Source organism: Humulus lupulus, chromosome X (genome assembly GCF_963169125.1).
Source record: "Humulus lupulus chromosome X, drHumLupu1.1, whole genome shotgun sequence".
NCBI classification, from domain to species: domain Eukaryota; kingdom Viridiplantae; phylum Streptophyta; class Magnoliopsida; order Rosales; family Cannabaceae; genus Humulus; species Humulus lupulus.
The window spans coordinates 195318033-195335250 of NC_084802.1; the positions used below are offsets into that span (position 1 = coordinate 195318033).

At 44.2% G+C, this 17218-nt stretch overlaps 1 protein-coding gene across 1 annotated transcript; it reads left to right on the forward strand.

The window, feature by feature from the left end:
• The first annotated feature begins 13850 nt into the window (after positions 1 to 13850).
• Positions 13851 to 16782, forward strand: LOC133803387 (uncharacterized). Its single transcript, XM_062241414.1, has 8 exons — positions 13851 to 14144; positions 14513 to 14776; positions 14867 to 14938; positions 15064 to 15102; positions 15314 to 15421; positions 15813 to 15910; positions 16128 to 16239; positions 16328 to 16782. Exons 1-8 carry the CDS (start codon positions 13983 to 13985, stop codon positions 16574 to 16576), a joined length of 1104 nt encoding a protein of 367 aa, XP_062097398.1. The 5' UTR covers positions 13851 to 13982; the 3' UTR covers positions 16577 to 16782.
• The last annotated feature ends 436 nt before the right edge of the window (positions 16783 to 17218 follow it).

The following is a 17218-nucleotide window of genomic DNA, read 5'->3' on the forward strand; positions in this document are numbered from 1 at the left end:
AAAATGGCCTTTAAGGCCTTACAAGGAAATCATTGGTAATATCTCTTCAAATGGATGGCGTTCCAAGTCCGTGGGACTACCCCTCCATCAAGCCGAGCTAATTTATAAGTTCCCTCTTTGATGACCTCGATGACTAGATATGATCCTTCCCAGTTCGGTCCCAATACTCCATCTTTGGGATTCTTCCCGGCTAAGAAAACTCTTCTGAGGACCAGGTCGCCAACGCTAAAGGCGCGCTTCTTGACTTTCGAGTTGAAATAGCGAGTGATCTTCTGATGATAATGGGCAAGCTAGAGTTGCGAATCTTCTCGTCTTTCATCAATCAAGTCTAAGGAAGTGCAAAGTAGCTCGTGGTTGCGATCCTGGTCGTATGACTGGACCCTATGCGAAAGTACCCTAATCTCCACAGGGAGTACTGCCTCACTCCCGAAGGTCAGGGAGAAAGGAGTATGACCCGTAGGAGTCCGATGCGAGGTCCGGTGTGCCCAGAGAACCTGGGGGAGCTGCTCTGGCCAGACCCCCTTCGCTTCGTCTAGTCTCTTCTTGAGGCTCACCTTCATAGTTTTGTTGACGGCCTCGACCTAGCCATTCGCCTGAAGATAGGCCACGGAGGAGAAACTTTTCACAATTCCGTACCTTTCGCAAAACTCGGTGAACAGGTCGCTGTCGAACTGAGTCCCATTGTCGGAAACGATTTTCTTGGGCAGCCCGAATCGGCAGATAATGCTCTTAACCACGAAGTCGAGGACTTTTTTGGAAGTTATCGTTGCCAAAGGTTCTGCCTCAGCCCACTTCGTAAAGTAGTCGATGACCACCATGGCGTAGCAGACCTCGCCTTTTCAAGTAGGGAGGGCGCCAACTAAGTCGATTCCCCAAACTGCAAACGGCCATGGGGAAGAGATCATCTTCAGCTCGACTGGGGGAGCTCGGGCAACTGAGGAGAACCGCTGGCACTTGTCGCATTTTTTGACATAAGAGATCGAGTCCTTGGACAGAGTAGGCCAGTAATATCCTTGCCTCAGGATCTTCAAGGCCAAGCTTTGCCCCCCAGTGTGATCTCCGCAAAAACCCTCATGCACTTCCTGTAGAATGACCTTTGCTTCGCCTGGAAGAACACATCGCAGGAGAGGTATGGAGTGCCCACGTCGGTATAACACCCCATCTACTATAGTATACCTGGGAGCTTGATACAGAACTCGCCGCGCATCATTATGCCCTTCAGGTAGTTTTCCCTCGACGAGATACCCAAGGATGGGGGTCATCCAGGTCGGTCTAGCGTCGATCATCTCAACCTCCGTCCGGACTTCTTCTATACTTGGTTTTTCCAAAAATTCTATTGGTACTAACCCCAAGGTCTCCGTCTCCCCGGAGGTGGCGAGCTTGGCGAGAGCATCTGCGTTGGCGTTCTGCTCCCGAGGTATCTGCTCGATCGAGCCTCGCCTGAATGCGAACAGCTCAACTTTTACCTTTGCCAGGTAGGCAGCCATCTTGGGTCCTCGTGCCTAATATTCGCCCAGAACCTGGTTCACCACGAGCTGGGAGTCACTGAAGCACTGAACGGAGCTCGCCTTCAGCTCCTGGGCTATCCTCAACCCGGCCAGCAAAGCTTCGTATTCAGCTTCGTTGTTGGAGGCCTTGAATCCGAATCTCAACGCCGAGTGGAACCTGTGTCCCTCAGGGGATATCAAAATGATTCCAGCCCCGGAGCCGTTCTCGTTGGATGAACCATCCACGAAGATCCTCCACGACGCCTGGGACGAGGTGACCTGGGGTGAGTCTTCTGCAGGATCCTCCCAGAATCCTGTGCACTCTGCTATAAAATCGACCAGGGCCTGACTTTTTATGGCAGTTCGTGGGGTATACAAAATCTCGAACTGACTGAGTTCAATGGCCCACTTTAATAGACGTCCCGATGCTTCAGGTTTTTGCAAAACCTGCCTTAAAGGTTGATCGGTCATGACGTGTATTGAGTGGGACTGGAAGTACGGCCTGAGCTTTCGCGAGGCCGTGATAAGGCAGAACGCCAATTTCTCCATCAACGGGTACCGGGATTCAGCTCCGAGAAGTCTCTTGCTGATGTAGTAGACTGGTTTCTGAACCCGGTCTTCTTCTCGGACTAATACGGCACTGGCTGCATCCTCTGTGACAGATAAGTAGAGAAAAAGAGGTTCTCCTGCTTTTGGTTTGGATAATATGGGTGGCTCGGCCAGATGTGCCTTCAGGTCAAGGAAAGCGCTTTCGCACTCTTCTGTCCATTCAAACTTCTTATTTCCTCGAAGCAGGTTGTAGAATGGCAAGCACTTATCGGTGGATTTTGAAATAAACCGATTGAGGGCTACCACCCTTCCTGTCAGGCCTTGGACATCTTTGTGCGACCTGGGTGAGGGAAGCTCGAACAATGATCTGATCTTGTCGGGGTTTGCCTCGATTCCTCGGGTATTGACGATGAAACCCAGGAATTTTCCCGATGCGACTCCAAAAGTGCACTTCTGTGGATTAAGCCTCATGCCATACTCCTGTAGTATCTTGAAGCATTCTTCCAGGTCGGAAACATGGTTATCGGCAGTCTTTGACTTGACTAGCATGTCATCAACGTACACTTCCATGTTCTTCCCGATCTGGTTTGCGAACATTCGGTTTACTAACCTTTGATACGTAGCACCGGCGTTCTTCAGCCCGAATGGCATGACCTTGTAACAATAAACGTTAGTCAGGGTCATGAAGCTGGTGTGCTCCTGGTCCGCCGGATTCATGGCAATCTGATTGTAGCCTAAGTACGCATCCATAAAGGACATGAGCTCGTGCCCCGCCGTGGCATCCACCAGTTGGTCAATCCTTGGCAATGGAAAACAATCCTTGGGGCAGGCTTTATTCAGGTCAGAGAAGTCGATGCACGTCTGCCACTTCCCGTTGGGCTTTGGGACCAGCACGGGGTTGGCGACCCAAATCGGAAACTTGGCTTCACAGATAAAGCCGCATTTCTTGAGTCGGGCTACTTCTTCCTCTAAGGCTTCAGCCAGGGTTGTTCCTAGGCGTCTTTGCTTCTGGGACTTTACAGGAACGCTTTTATCCAGATGAAGGGTGTGCATGATGACACTCGGTCTGATTCCCACCATGTCCTCGTGCGACCACGCAAACACATCCAGGTTGTCCTGCAAAAATCTAGTCAGCTCCGCCTTCCTCTTGCTGCAGAGGTTTTTCCCGAGCTTGACCATCCATGAAGGGTTATGCGGGTCGACACTCACTTCTTCGAGCTCCTCAATAGCCTGGAGCTCGGACCTGTCCTCGCCTATTCGGGGGTCAATATCCTCACTTAAGATGATATTTTCCCCTTCGGCGCTTTGAGGTTTTTCAATCTCAGGATCAGCTAAGGGTTCCTGAGATTCCTCTTCGCCACGTTGGATGGCCATTGCCAGCTGCCCGGGTTTCGACTTTCCCTTCATGGAAATGCTATAGCATTGCCTGGCAGCGAGCTGATCGCCACGGATAGTGCATATTCCCGTGGAAGTAGGGAATTTCATCGCGAGGTGGCGAATGGAAGTGACAGCCTCAAAGGCTATGAGCGTGGGTCATCCCAAAATTGCGTTGTATGCAGCGGAGCAGTCGATGACCACGAACTTGAGGAGTTTGGAGACTGTCCGAGGTCTTTCTCCTAGGGTGATCCTTCTCCCGAAAAACCATACAGCATCATGGAGGTCGCCTTCAGCTCGGCGACAGTCAAACTCATCTTCTCCAGCGTGGATCGGAATAGAAGGTTGACCAAGCTCCCATTATCGATCAGCACCCTCCTAACCCTCCAGTTAGCGAGCTGAACTGCTACGACCAGAGGGTCGTTGTGAGGGAACTGGACGGGAGTTGCGTCTTCTTCCGTAAAAATGATCGGTTGCTTCTCCAATCGCTGCTGCTTCGGCAGACGCTGTTCCGGGGCGAACTCTACTCCATTATGTGCTTTGAGTTCGTTTATGTACCTCTTCTAGGCACCCCTGCTCGTGCCAGCCATATGCGGACCTCCAGATATTGTGGATATCTCCCCTCCTATCACGGGAGGAGGGACGTCCTGATCCACCCGAGACCCGAGCTGACTGACCGGGACTTCTGGAGCAGGTCGACTTGCTGGAACCCTATTCCGCGCGTACTGGGCCAAAGGGCCGGCTCGGATGAGAGTCTCGATCTCATCTTTTAAATGCCTGCAGTCATCGGTATTGTGGCCAACATCATTGTGAAAACGAAAAAATTTGGAGGCGTCTCTCTTCCCCTTCTGGTGCTTCAACGGCTCCGGCCTCTTCCAAGGGAGGCGAGTAGAGTTAGCTAGGAAGATGTTCTCCCTAGACTGGGTGAGCTCTGTATAAGTCGCATAGACGGGCTTAAACTTGTCTACGGGCTTATTCTTCTTTGGGCCGTGCTGGCTGCCCTCGCCATTTCCCTTTATTTTGCCTCCACCGAGCTGGTTGTTCTATGTGACGTTTTGGGTCGCTGCCACAACCTCCGTCCCCACTCCAGCGGGCTGCTCAGGGACATGGCTGGTTCCTGCAGCTGAGGCTTCAGCCTCCTCCAAGTTGATCCATTCCTGGGCCCTGTTAAGGAATTTGTTCACCAAGCTAACCCCCTTTCTTTGTATGTCTTTCCAGAGCTTCCCTCCGACGAGGATTCCAGTTCTGAGGGCAATGAGCTTGGAGCTATCATCCGCGTCTCTGGCCCGAGCAGCGACATTCGCGAACTTGCTCAGGTAAGCCTTCAGAGTTTCGTCGGGCTGCTGCCTCACGTTGGCCAGAGAATCGGCTTTGACGCGGGCGGCCTGGGAGGCTCGGAATGCCCTTTTGAAATCAGCCGAGAATGCTTTCCAGGAGCTGATTGATTGCCTTTTGCTTTGCTTGAACCACTGCCTGGCTGGTCCAGTCAGTGTGGAGGGAAAGATTAGACATCTCAGCTCGGGGCCAATGTTGTGGGCCATCATCAAGGTGTTAAACATCCCCAGATGATTTGACGGATCTCCGTCTCCATTGAACTTAGACAGGTGCGGCATATGGAAACCAGGTGGGTAGGCTGTTGCTGCTATGCTGGGGGCGAAGAGCTCCATCTCGTCCCCCGAATCATATTCATCTTTCTCCTTTTTCGACAGGAGCTTCCTCATCAACTCCTCCATCTGAGCCAGGCGCTCGAGGGTTTGGTCCTGATTTCCTTGGTTATTCCGGGGCTGTTCAACAGCTCCGGATCCATTGTACATATTTGGTGGGTTATTGCCCCTCCTATCTTGAGATAGGTTATTTGGGGCATTCCCACCGTTACGTGCTTCGGACAGGTCTCCCCCTGAACGAGCATGGCTACCACCTCCCACTGGCTCTCCTCTGTGAGAGTTAAGGCGATCTCGCAGGTCGCCCCCTTGGGTGGCTCGAGGGCTTTGCGCCGAGCTTAAGCGCTGGCACAGGTCTCCGCCAGAGAGGTCGCTCCGGCGACTGCCAGTCCAGTAGCTCCTGTTAGATAGGCTCGGAGTCCGCCTTTGGTGGTGAGGATCTGGGCTTTCCCTCGGCACCCTGCTTCGTCGGGAGGGCCCTGCGGAAGGCGGGTCTCTCCTGCTACTTCCATAGGCCGGAATATCTCAGACGGGCCGAGGAGGAGATGGATATCTTATTGGAGAGGGATGATGCCTGACCGGAGAGGCGATCCTGGTTCCGTCAGGACGGGTGAGGTTAGGTGAGGGCCTCTCGGCCCTGCCAACCTGCGGGTCCTGCGCTTGGCGATCAGGACGAGGCATAGGACGGCTGTTGGGGACGGGCTGATGCTGTAAGCCCTCCCCGGTTCTCCTTCTGGAATTTCCTCGAGCTCTCCTGGGCGCACTCGAGGCTGGTTGGGAGCTGGGAGTTGAAGTTCTGACCGAACGGCTGTATTGTTGTTGTTCGGCTTTAGGCATTTCTCTGAAGTTTTCCTCTCGACGGCGCGATGAAGGAGTGGAGTTGGCTGTCGGAAGTCTGTCCGAGCGGCTATGCCTGGACCAATTACCCCGGCGAGACTTAGGAGCCTCGCCTTGCCTCTCTCCGACGTTAGCGTTGGTTATGAGAGGGGGTAGTCGGGCCAACATGTCCTTGATCTGCTGATTAGCTATTGCTAGCTGGCTCCTCAGCTGAGCATTCTCCATCTCCACCGCAGTGTAATAGCATGGGTTTGGATTAGGTGGCCGGGGTGCCGAACTTCCAGTGTCATCTTGGCCCGCCGGCTGTTTTCCTGGCCGCTGTTGGACTTCAGGAATTTGTTCGTCGGGGATGGCAACATGACGAGCCTCCTGCCCATCATGTTGTTCCATCTCGTTACCGTGTCTGGATCGAGTAGTCACCATGGTTGGATGTTTGCGGCAGCACCAATCGAACTTGCTCTCAACGAAAGCACCAAACTGTTGACGCGGTTCTTCGCCAACAGGTAATTAAGAAAAGAAAGAGGAAGGGATTAGTGCTTATGCTGAACTGAAATAGATGAATGATCTTGGAAATGGAATGGTGACACAAAATATGTTTTTAGGTGGTTCAAATGTTAAAATCATTCTACTCCACCAGTCAGTATTATTGCTATATACTGGGTATTCTTTTACAGGGTATTTTTTACAATATATAATCCAACCCCCTATAACTCCCAGGGTCTCCATATTTATAGGAGAAGGCACCTGAGAGTTGGTAAGAAGGTCATCCCGTGACCTTCTTACCTATCATGTCAACTCTGGGACTTTCATAATTAATTCCTAAACCTGACACATAATTGTGGTCAAATCAATAGGTAAGGGGATAATGGGCCGCACGGCCCAACCCAGTCGTGGGTGTCTGAATACGCACGTTCCTGCTGCATGTCCGAGAAGTCAGGGGTATATTAGACACGTGATTTCTGATATATCCACGTTTACCTTGCGTGGTTGACTTTATAAAGGGTCACAGCCTCCAACTCTAGCTCGTACCACGAGCTGGATGCTTACCTCGACCAGCGGCCTTCAGAGTCCAGACTCAGTCCTTAAGCAATCTTGGCGAACCCTTGGGTTACCTCGAGCTAAGGAGGTAGGATCTTATGATGGCAGCTCTGGTCTTGGGGATGTCCACGTGGTAGTCATGATTAGGTCATATCTCAGCTCGTTAATCAGCCCGTGAGAAAATCAGGGCGTACACCACCTTAGTGACTTTTGCGACTGTCACTCACCTGTTTTGGACTGAAAGTCCTGAATGACTATTATGATCATTGTTGATATTATATCATGCTATATTGTGTTTTCTTGCTGGGTCTTGGCTCATGGGTGCTATGTGGTGCAGGTAAAGGGAAAGAAAAGCTCACCCAACCTTGAGTGGAGAGCTTAGGTGGTGATGTGTACATATGCGGCCGCTTGACCACCACGGCCAAGGAGTTCTCAGAGGAACTAGAGGGTTTACCCTATTTTTGTTGCTTAGGTCGGCGGGTTTGTAAATTTGAAACAGTAATGACCTTTTTCATTTGTAAATAACTTGTAGATGTTTTGATGGGCCCATGAATAGTTTTATGTATTAAACAAAATATATCATTTCCTTTTTATTTTTTTGTTTACCTTAGCCCGTTAATAACACTTAGAAGCACGTTTTTAACCAAAGGACTCGGGTAGCGGGTCAAATTTCCGGTTCACCGTTCACTGTAACTGTTCTGGGGTAACTAGAGCGTTACACAAGATTTCTGAAAGTTGACCTCCATGGATTTTAAGATTTCGTTCTTTCCAAATTGTGTCCATGATGAGTGAGGCACCCAATTGGAAATAATCAAATGTGAGAGATGGAGGTCTATTAAAATCTTGCCTAAGCCATCTAATCCATTCTTTCTAGTTGGAGAATGAGTAGGAGCTAGTTTGTAACCCCCACCCACATCCAAACCAGAGTGTACAACTGAAAGCGTAGTCCCATAAGAGATGGGAAGTATCCTAAAACGCAGATTCACATAGAGGGCGGGAAGTTGTTGTGATGCTGAAAAACATGCTAAGCTTGCCTCTAGCAGGGAAGGAATCGTTCAGCAGTTGCCACAAGAATAATTTTAGCTCGTGATGGATTTTAGTGCCCCATATCCACTTCCAAACATCATTATCATCATTTTCAATGAAAGGAACTCTAAGTTGTCTGCAAGCTGATTTCACTGTGAAAAGCCCATTTTTTTCTCCCATCCAATTCCACCCATCCTCCATGTTAAAACAAGGCAGACGAATATCAAGGATTCTTTTTACATCCACATCATGAAACTACTGGTGAAGCATTGGGATGTTCCATTGCTGGTTTTCAATGAAGTTTCCAACCCAGCTAATGCCAAGAATATCGTCCAACAAAGGTATTGGGGCGAGGTTCCCATTTGGAACCCAAGGGTGATACCAAATAGAGGTTTCAGAACCATTCCCAATTTTCGTACAAAGTCCTTTGGATAAGTCAACTCTACCTTTCATGATTACTTTCCACATCACTGAGGAACCATTTGGAATTTCCATGTCTGAGAAGTTGTTGCCCTTGATGTATTTAGAGTTGATAATTGCACTCCACATGCTGTCTATATCAACCAATGCCTTCCAGGCCCATTTCATAATGAAAGCTTTGTTGGTTATGTGAGTTGCTCTAAATCCAAGCCCACTGTCGACCTTTGGTTTGCAAAGCTTTTCCCAAGAGATCGTGTGGAGGTTCCTTTTTATGTCCATGTCTCCCCACCAGAAGGCTCGAAGAGATTTGTTAACATCTTGACAAATTTTCTTTGGGAGAGCATCTGATGCTGCGACATAGGTGGCTATGGAGGAGCCCACTGATTAAACAAGGGTGGCTCTACTCGCTTTCAAAAAGAGGCGGGTTTTCCAATCTTGAATTCTTCTAAGGACTTTTTCCACCATAAACTTCATGTTTTCAGTTCTCTTTCTTTTCTTGAAGAGAGGGAGGCCTAAGTAGCTTGCACCATCTTTCATATGTTTCATGTTGAGAAAATTTGCAATCTCCATAACCTTGGTGCCTACAACTCCTTTTGTGAAAAAAACTGCTGATTTTTGGAGATTAACTTTCTGCTCCGACCAGGAGCAATGTTTGGAAATGAAGCCCATAATAGCTTTCGCTTCCTTGATTGATGCCCTTCCAAAAAGGATGATGTCGTGTACGAACATCAGGTGAGTAATTGCTAATCCGCCTCTATTGACTTGAAAGCCTTTGATATCACCTTTTGTTTCTGCCTCGTTGAGGAGTCGTGAGAGAATGTCCAAAGCAAGAACAAAAAGAGATGGGGAGATTGGGTTCCCTTGCCTGAGACCTCTGGAGGGGTGAATTTTTCCAGTTGTCGAACCATTGAGAAGGACATTCCTCTTTTGGTGTTGATGCAAAGGCGTATCCACTCTGAGAGCCTAGGCCCAAAGTCATGGTTGCGAAGGACTTCAATGATAATTTCCAATTCATTCTATCAAAGTCCTTTTCCAAGTCTAGCTTGATCATCATATAACCCTTGACTCCTTTTTTTCTTTCTCATTGAGTGGATAATCTCTTGCGCTACCATGATGTTCTCTTGAATTAATCTTCCTTGCACGAAAGTTGTTTGATTAGGAGCGATGATATTGGGCAGTAGAGGTTTTAATCTGGATGATAAGTTATTTGAGATTATCTTGTAGGAGACATTACAAAGGGATATTGGTCGGTATTCAGAGACTTTTCTTAGAGAGTCCTTTTTCGGAATTAAGACTATGTTTGTGTCATTGATGTAGGAAGGCAATTCAGAGGCAGTGAAGAACAAGTTTACCATTGCATGATCTTCTTGGACCGCCTCCTAGTAATGGACGTAAAAATATATAGGCATACCATTTGGTCTAGGGGCCTTATCTCTTGCCATACTTAGAATTGTTTTCTTAATTTTCTCAATGGTAAGAGACCGCTCAAGCTCTTAAGAGTCGAATTCGTTGATTATAGGCTAGATCAGTTGCTGAAGTTAGGTTGAGCTCCCTATGTTGTCATTTTCATAAAGTTGCCTGAACTTGCTTAGAAATAAGTTTCCAATCTCACTTTTGTCATGGGTCCAGATTCCTTCTTCATTTTGCAAGCTTCGAATATAGGTCCTTCTTCTTCTAATAACGGTGGAGGCCATGAAAAATTTACTGCATTTATCGCCTTCTTTCGGCCATGAAACTCTTGATTTCTGGTGCCAAAAGGTTTCCTCACGGATAAGGGCTTCGCTGAGGTTGTTTCTTAGGGATTCCTAGAGAAGAAATTCTTGGGGTGATTGGAGTCAGCCTCCTGGAGGTGATGCCTTGCTTCTTCTACTAGCTTGTGGATATCACGAAAGTGAGTTATGTTCCATTGAGATAAGTCTCTACCCGTTCTTTTTATTTTCCTGTGGAAATTCAGCATTAGATGAGGACTAGAAGAGCAGTTCCAAGAATTTTTTACCAACCATAAACATTGCTGGTCTCTAGCCCACATGTTCTTGTATTTGAATTGCTTTCTTCTGTAGTTCTCCCCCCATCAGTGTCGAGCAAGATTGGGGAATGGTCCGACGTAGCAGCTACTATATTTTGAAGTATTGCCTTGGAAAATAGGAGCCTCCATTCGATAGAGGCAAGAGCTTGGACTATCCTTGCTCTTTTGATTGAAGGGAAATCACAACCATTTATTATTTTCTTCCGCCAAGTGAATTTGGAGCCTTGACACCTTAAATCAATTAGACTAGTGGAAGCAACTATGCGACGAAGTTCGAAGGAATAGGCTGAGGTGTTTCCCAGTTTTGAGTAATTTATACATTCATCATCCTGTAGCATCCCATTAAGGTCACCCATAAGACCAATGGGGAAATGAGAGGCAAGAACTTTGTTTTCAACAGAGGTCCAGAACTTCTCTTTATGCCTTTGAGTCGGGGGGTCGTAGGTGTCAAGAAGATTCCATTCAGTCTTAGGGGGCTCTGAGGTAATGGCAATATCAATTAGGCTTTCTTGGCAGCCTTTGACCTTCTTTGGGGATCGATCTGAGGTTGCACCTGGAGAGAATATCAAAGCGTCTTGGTTGTAGAGATTGAACTCCAGGTTCAAAGGTTTCTTGGTAGCTGAGATTGAGCCACTACCCTCTGCCTTGTCTTACAAAGATTCCTCCACCTGTTGCTTTGGACTAAGGAAGAAACCCTCTAGGGCTTTCCTATTTCTTGGGCCTTGTGAATGTTCTTGGGCTCGGAAGTCCTCAATTGAAGTAATGGGATTAAAGATGGATGGATTTCGTTGGAACTTATCAACAGTTAAGGAACTAGTTAAGAGCCCAAAAGCTTGAGCCCAACATCCATTGGATGGCCATTCCATTTGTTGGGATAGGGGCCCAAAGAAGTCTTGTAGGACCTGGTTGGTGGGGTATTGTGGTTAGGCTGTTTGGAGGCATGCTTTAGTGCTTAGCCCAATTTCCAATAGGGGCATAATTCACCAATACCCAATAGGTCAATTAGGGGTATGCAATTGTTGTCCATCTTTCGTAGGATGAACTAGTCCTCTTCCACAGTCCGACATTTCTCCGAAAGAGGTTGGGATTCTTCACGAAGTTCAAGCTTTGATGGCACAGTGTCGTCTTCGAGGGAACCAATTTTTGGTTTCTGTGCCTTTCTTCATGGTAAACCATTCCTTGAACCATTTTGGCCTGGGCGCCGAGAACATGGAAAGTTCAGATGAGTCGACCCTTAGCCATTCTCCAAACATTGGGAAGATGGAACCATTTTCCCTTTTGATCAAGATTGGATTCTTGAAGCAGAATCTTTATTCATGCCCCATAATATTGCATTTGAAGCAGAGGCGTGGGAGTTTTTCATATTTATATTGAGCCAAAGATTTTTGAGGCCATCTCTTTTAAAAAAAGAAACCAACAAAAAGGGGTTTGTTGACCTCAACTATGGCTTTGAATTGAAGAGTACCTGAGTTGAACTGTTCGTGGGCATTTTCTGGTATTTCGTAGACCGGAGCAGCTTTGCGGCTATCTTTTCTAAGTTGTTCACCGTCTAGAAACCATGAGGTATAGCTGAAACATGGACCCAGACGGGAGTTCTATTAAAGTTAACTTCCGAGAAAGCCAACCATCTAGGCCACATCATGAGGACTAGGAGAGCCTCGCTTACGTTATGCGGTCTTTTGTCTAGAACTCCAATGGCATCTTCTGTAAAGGCAAAGGAGAATTCCAAGAAGCCTAGATTGAGTTCCTTCCATTTCCAACCTTTGAAGTCGGACCATGCCCCTTCAAGGAGGCAGAGATGATATTTTCAGAGATTTGTGTTTTGGAGAAGATCTTTCCGAGAAAACTTTGCCTGGAGTTGCATCATTGTTGTAATCATGTGGTTATAGTTCCGTGGTCAGATCATCTGTATCAAGGTGCAAGATATCTTCCATTTGTTCACAAAGGGTGTAATCCTCCATGGATGAAGTGAAATCACTGACAACATGGTAGACTTAGGGATGGTGAGTAGATGAAACAATGGAGTCTTTAAGGAAGACTAAAGGAAATGAGACAGCTTAACCGTAGACCCTATGTGGGAAGCTCCTATAGAGCAAAAACCATCTTCTTAATTTTCCAAACGATAGAGAGAAGTTTCAAATTTGTTTGAAATCTCTATCGACGAAATGGCTGACCAACAACATCAGTTATCATCTAAGTACTTATTTGTGTACATAACAATGACAAGTAACTAAACGATACATTTAAAAAGAAAAATTGGTAAACTAAGGTGATATTTACACTATTTTTTTTACTCTTTTTTTTCTTTTAATTTTTTTTGGTGTGTTACAGTTGGATGTTTGTAATCCAATATTTATATTAGATTAATTAAAATATGTTATAACCTACATAACGATTTTGGCAATTTAGTTGGGTTAATTTTTAAATATTTTTTTAAAAATTAATTTTTAAATATTTTTTTTGGCGCCCAAACCGATCTTCAATATTTTTTTTAATTTTTAAATAATCAAATTCAATAAGATTAATATAATATATATTTTTCATTAAAAATATATATTTTTTATCTTTTAAAAATATAATTTATATATATAAAAATTTGGAGGGTTCTCTCGTGCACCCCCTAAAAAGGGGCGCATTGGTACACTCCTTTGGTGTTTTTAACTCAATAAGTATTTTCGGCGAATTTCTTTTTTATGACCGTGAATATTGTAATTATTTAGAGCATCCTGCAAATTTTTAGAAAAATCTGAATAATTTACAGTGCAGAAAATAAGGTTCAAATATGTTATTTTCCACGCGTATAAAAAAAAACAGTCATGCGTGCAACAAACTATTTAAACATTATTTTCAGCATTATAAATTATTAGAAATTTTCTGAAAATTTATGGAATGTTCTAAATAACTACAATATACACGACCATAAAAAAAAAATCATAAAAAATATTTCCCAAATAAAAAACACCAAAAAGTGCACCGGAGAAGCCCCTAAAAATTTTATTGGAAATATTAGGAGTACATTTGGTGGGTTGAAATATTTTCAATTCCACTCAATTATTAAACTTGGTGATTTGAATTTTGGTTAAATTATTCGGGCTGTGTTTTGTTTAGTTGATTTTTTCAATTTAGTTCAGGTGGATTATTCAAATTGGGAAGTTTGTAAAAAAAAAAATTAAACAGACCTACTTTCCGGTTTCTCCTTTAGCAGGCATAGTTGTAAATTTGATATAATTCAATCATATGATTCATGACACCAACGAAAATTTATAAAAAGTTACCGACTATTTTTTATTTTAAAAAAAAAAACATATTTTGACCATGAATTTGAGCAAAAGACTTGATTTGAGGGCAATTTGGGAACCTAAAAAGAGAGTGCTGCACTTGGTGGGTGGGGTGGGGTGGGGTGGGGTGAGGTGAGGTAGAGTCAGAGTGGGAACTTCTTTTTTAGCGGCAGTGATCACCCAGTGATTATGGAAATGCCTATAAATATGGAAGGTTAACAACACACTGAGAAACGCCACAAAACACACAACATAAGCAACAAAGTATCAGAGCCTCAGCCTGGAGATGGGAGCCGAAGCCTTCCCCACTGCCACTACCCTCCTCCACGACGACGTTGACGCTCCTATTGTACTCGGACTACAGCCATCAGCTCTTGTCGACCATGTGGCCCGCGTTGATTCTTCCTTGCTTGATCAAATCCCCGGCGAACGTGGTGGCTCCATTCCTGTTCGTCCTCTCTACTCTTTCTTCTTTTCCAAGTCAATTTTCTCAATTTCACTTCTTTTTGCTCATCTGGGTCGATGTTAATTTTCTTGTTTTAACACATTTTTATCGACTTTATACTTTTGGGTCCGAATATTGTGTATCTTTCAATCTAGAACGATGATATTAGATGTGGGGTGTCGTAAATTTTTTATTTTCTGGGTTGTCAACTGAATTTCACTTTACACTATTCACATTTATGTTTATTGTGTTTGATTAGTGGGGGTATTAGATCCAATTTTATTAAATTACAATTACTGTGTCCGTTTGTAAGATGAATTTATCTCTCTTGTTGTTTCAAAAACTGGTATTTTGCCTATAAATTTTTGTAGGTTGCATTTGACGAACTTGAGCATATACTCAAAGAGGTGAACACCCATTTTCTCTCGTCTCAAAATGAATCTTCGTCTGTAAAAACTTTAGCGGGGGGCAGTGTTGCCAATACCATTCGAGGGCTGAGTTCAGGGTTTGGAATCTCCTGTGGAATTCTTGGTGCCTGTGGTGATGATCAACAAGGACAGCTTTTTGTGAGTAATATGAACTCTCGTGGTGTGAACCTCTCAAGAATGAGGATGAAGAAGGGCCATACGGCTCAGGTGAGCTCCAATTTACCACATTCTTGTTGTTCTTTTTTTTTTCCCTTTTGCTCAAGTTTATTGGTGGTAAGTGCTCGTTGTTATGAACAGTGTGTTTGCCTTGTTGATGAGTCGGCAAATCGTACAATGCGTCCCTGTCTATCTAGTGCTGTGAAACTTCAGGTGCGTTCTTCTTTGTGTGCTGATATACGTATAGATAATAATCGTCTATATACATTTGATATCAGATTTCCTCTTTGTTAACATGGTCTTTATACATCTACTTGTGATTTTTGTATCATTTTCAGGCAGATGAATTAACAAGAGAAGATTTTAAGGGCTGCAAGGTTAGACATATACTTTTTTGTACTTATAAATTACTGCACTTAAAAATAGACTATACTTTTTTCAAGGCCTTGGAATCTGTGTTGCATCCTGTTCGCTATAAATTTATATGTTGGATACTTGTCTATACTTTGAAGCACTAGAAATTCGGTACACTAGGAAACTATTAATGGGTTTAACATTCTTAACTTCTTATCTATGTTTTTCTTATAGTGGTTGTCATTGAGGTACAGTATATTCAATTTGGAAGTGATTCAAGCTGCTATACGCATAGCCAAACAAGAGGATCTTTTTGTGTCCTTGGATTTGGCCAGTTTCGAGGTATCCTTGTCTTTCTTTGTCTTTCAGTTTAGATCAAAGACTTGCTCTGTCTTGTTTACAAATAAACGGCCTCAGATAATAATAATAATAATAATAATAAAGGTTTTGAATTGATGTCACAAGTGCCAAGGCTTATTTGCCCAGTCCTTTTGTGACAAAAATAGTCGTTGGATTTGAGTATCTGAACTATCTACTTAAAGTAATAATGCATGTAGCTATGATTGTACTCTAGAATGGTATGAGTAGTTATATCTTGATACTAATAGTTTCTTCTCTTTTTGGTATCTGATTGTTGTTCCTCTTTCCATTACTTTCCTCTCGTGACGTGTTCTTAAAACTAAACCTTTTCAGGTCTAATATGTTATCTTATATAGTCTTTAACATTGCTCAGATGGTTCGGAACTTCAGAGAACCTCTTCTAGAGCTACTTCAATCAGGGAATGTAGACCTTTGCTTTGCCAATGAGGATGAGGCTACAGAGCTGATAAGGTAGTTATTTACTTTAGATTATGCAGTAACATGTTAAGCTTAGTGTGGTGGGGGTAGGGGGTGACATAGTCACATAAGAGTTTGTCCACCACCCGATCCATTGTTTTTCATCTCAAAATGTTGGTGGTCCTTATGGTAGGCTTTCTTTTTCTTGATGAACATATTAAATAGTCAAGGAGAGTTGTACACAGATCATAATCTTCCCTGGTGATTGCAGGGGTGAAGAAACAGTTGGTCCAGAGGTTGCGCTAGAATTTCTTGCCAAGCACTGCAAGTGGGCTGTGGTGACATTAGCCGCTAATGGGTGCATTGCAAAGCATGGAAAAGAGGTCAGTGAATTCTGACTAGTTAGTTAACAAGAACACAGTATGTTGAGTAGTTGTAATAAAATCCTTCTTAATTCACTTATAACTACAGGTTGTCCAAGTTCCTGCCGTAGGGGAAACGAAAGCAGTTGATGCTACCGGAGCCGGTGACCTGTTTGCAAGTGGGTTTTTGTACGGACTTGTGAAGGGTTTAACACTAGAGGAATGTTGCAAAGTGGGCTCCTGCAGTGGTGGGTCTGTCATTCGATCTCTTGGGGGTGAGGTGACCCCTGAGAATTGGCACTGGATGTGCAAGCAAATGCAGATCAAGGACCTTCCGGTTCCTAGCACCCGCATATGAGCTCTTTTATCTTACTATTTAACAAAGTAATTGTTTCTGTCCTTTGCTTGTTATTTATTTTCCTATAGCAAAGGGCGGCTATTGTTTGTTGCATTTTGGGGTTGACTTGACCAATGCATACAAGACTGCTTCCTCCATATGGAAATACTGAAAATATATGAATGTTAAGTCATAAAATTTATTCAACCATAACGTTCTGCGGTGCATTTTCACTCCCATAATATATTTTTGTATATATTATATTCGTTTACTCCATTGTAGTAAGTGCTATTACCTTGCTCATATGCACGTTTTGATATCTGTTAAACTCCAGCCTTTTCACTGGTTTAAGTACTATAAAAATATGTATTTATATATATGTAGGGTAAAAATTTAACCTATACTTATGTTCAAAGTCATATATGAGCTTTCATATTAAATAAGTCCAATCCAAATTAGTCTGAAACTCTAAGATAGGATTTCATATTCTTAAGATTCTACAACAGTGCTAAATTAAATTATTCTTACGCAAGCATGTGAAAGCATTTAATTACCAGTCTTATAAGAACTATTTCATTCAATCATTCTCTCATCTTTTATTCAGTGGATTGCCATATATTCCAACTGGATGTGGCTATTCGCACCCTTCTTTTTCTTCTAGTT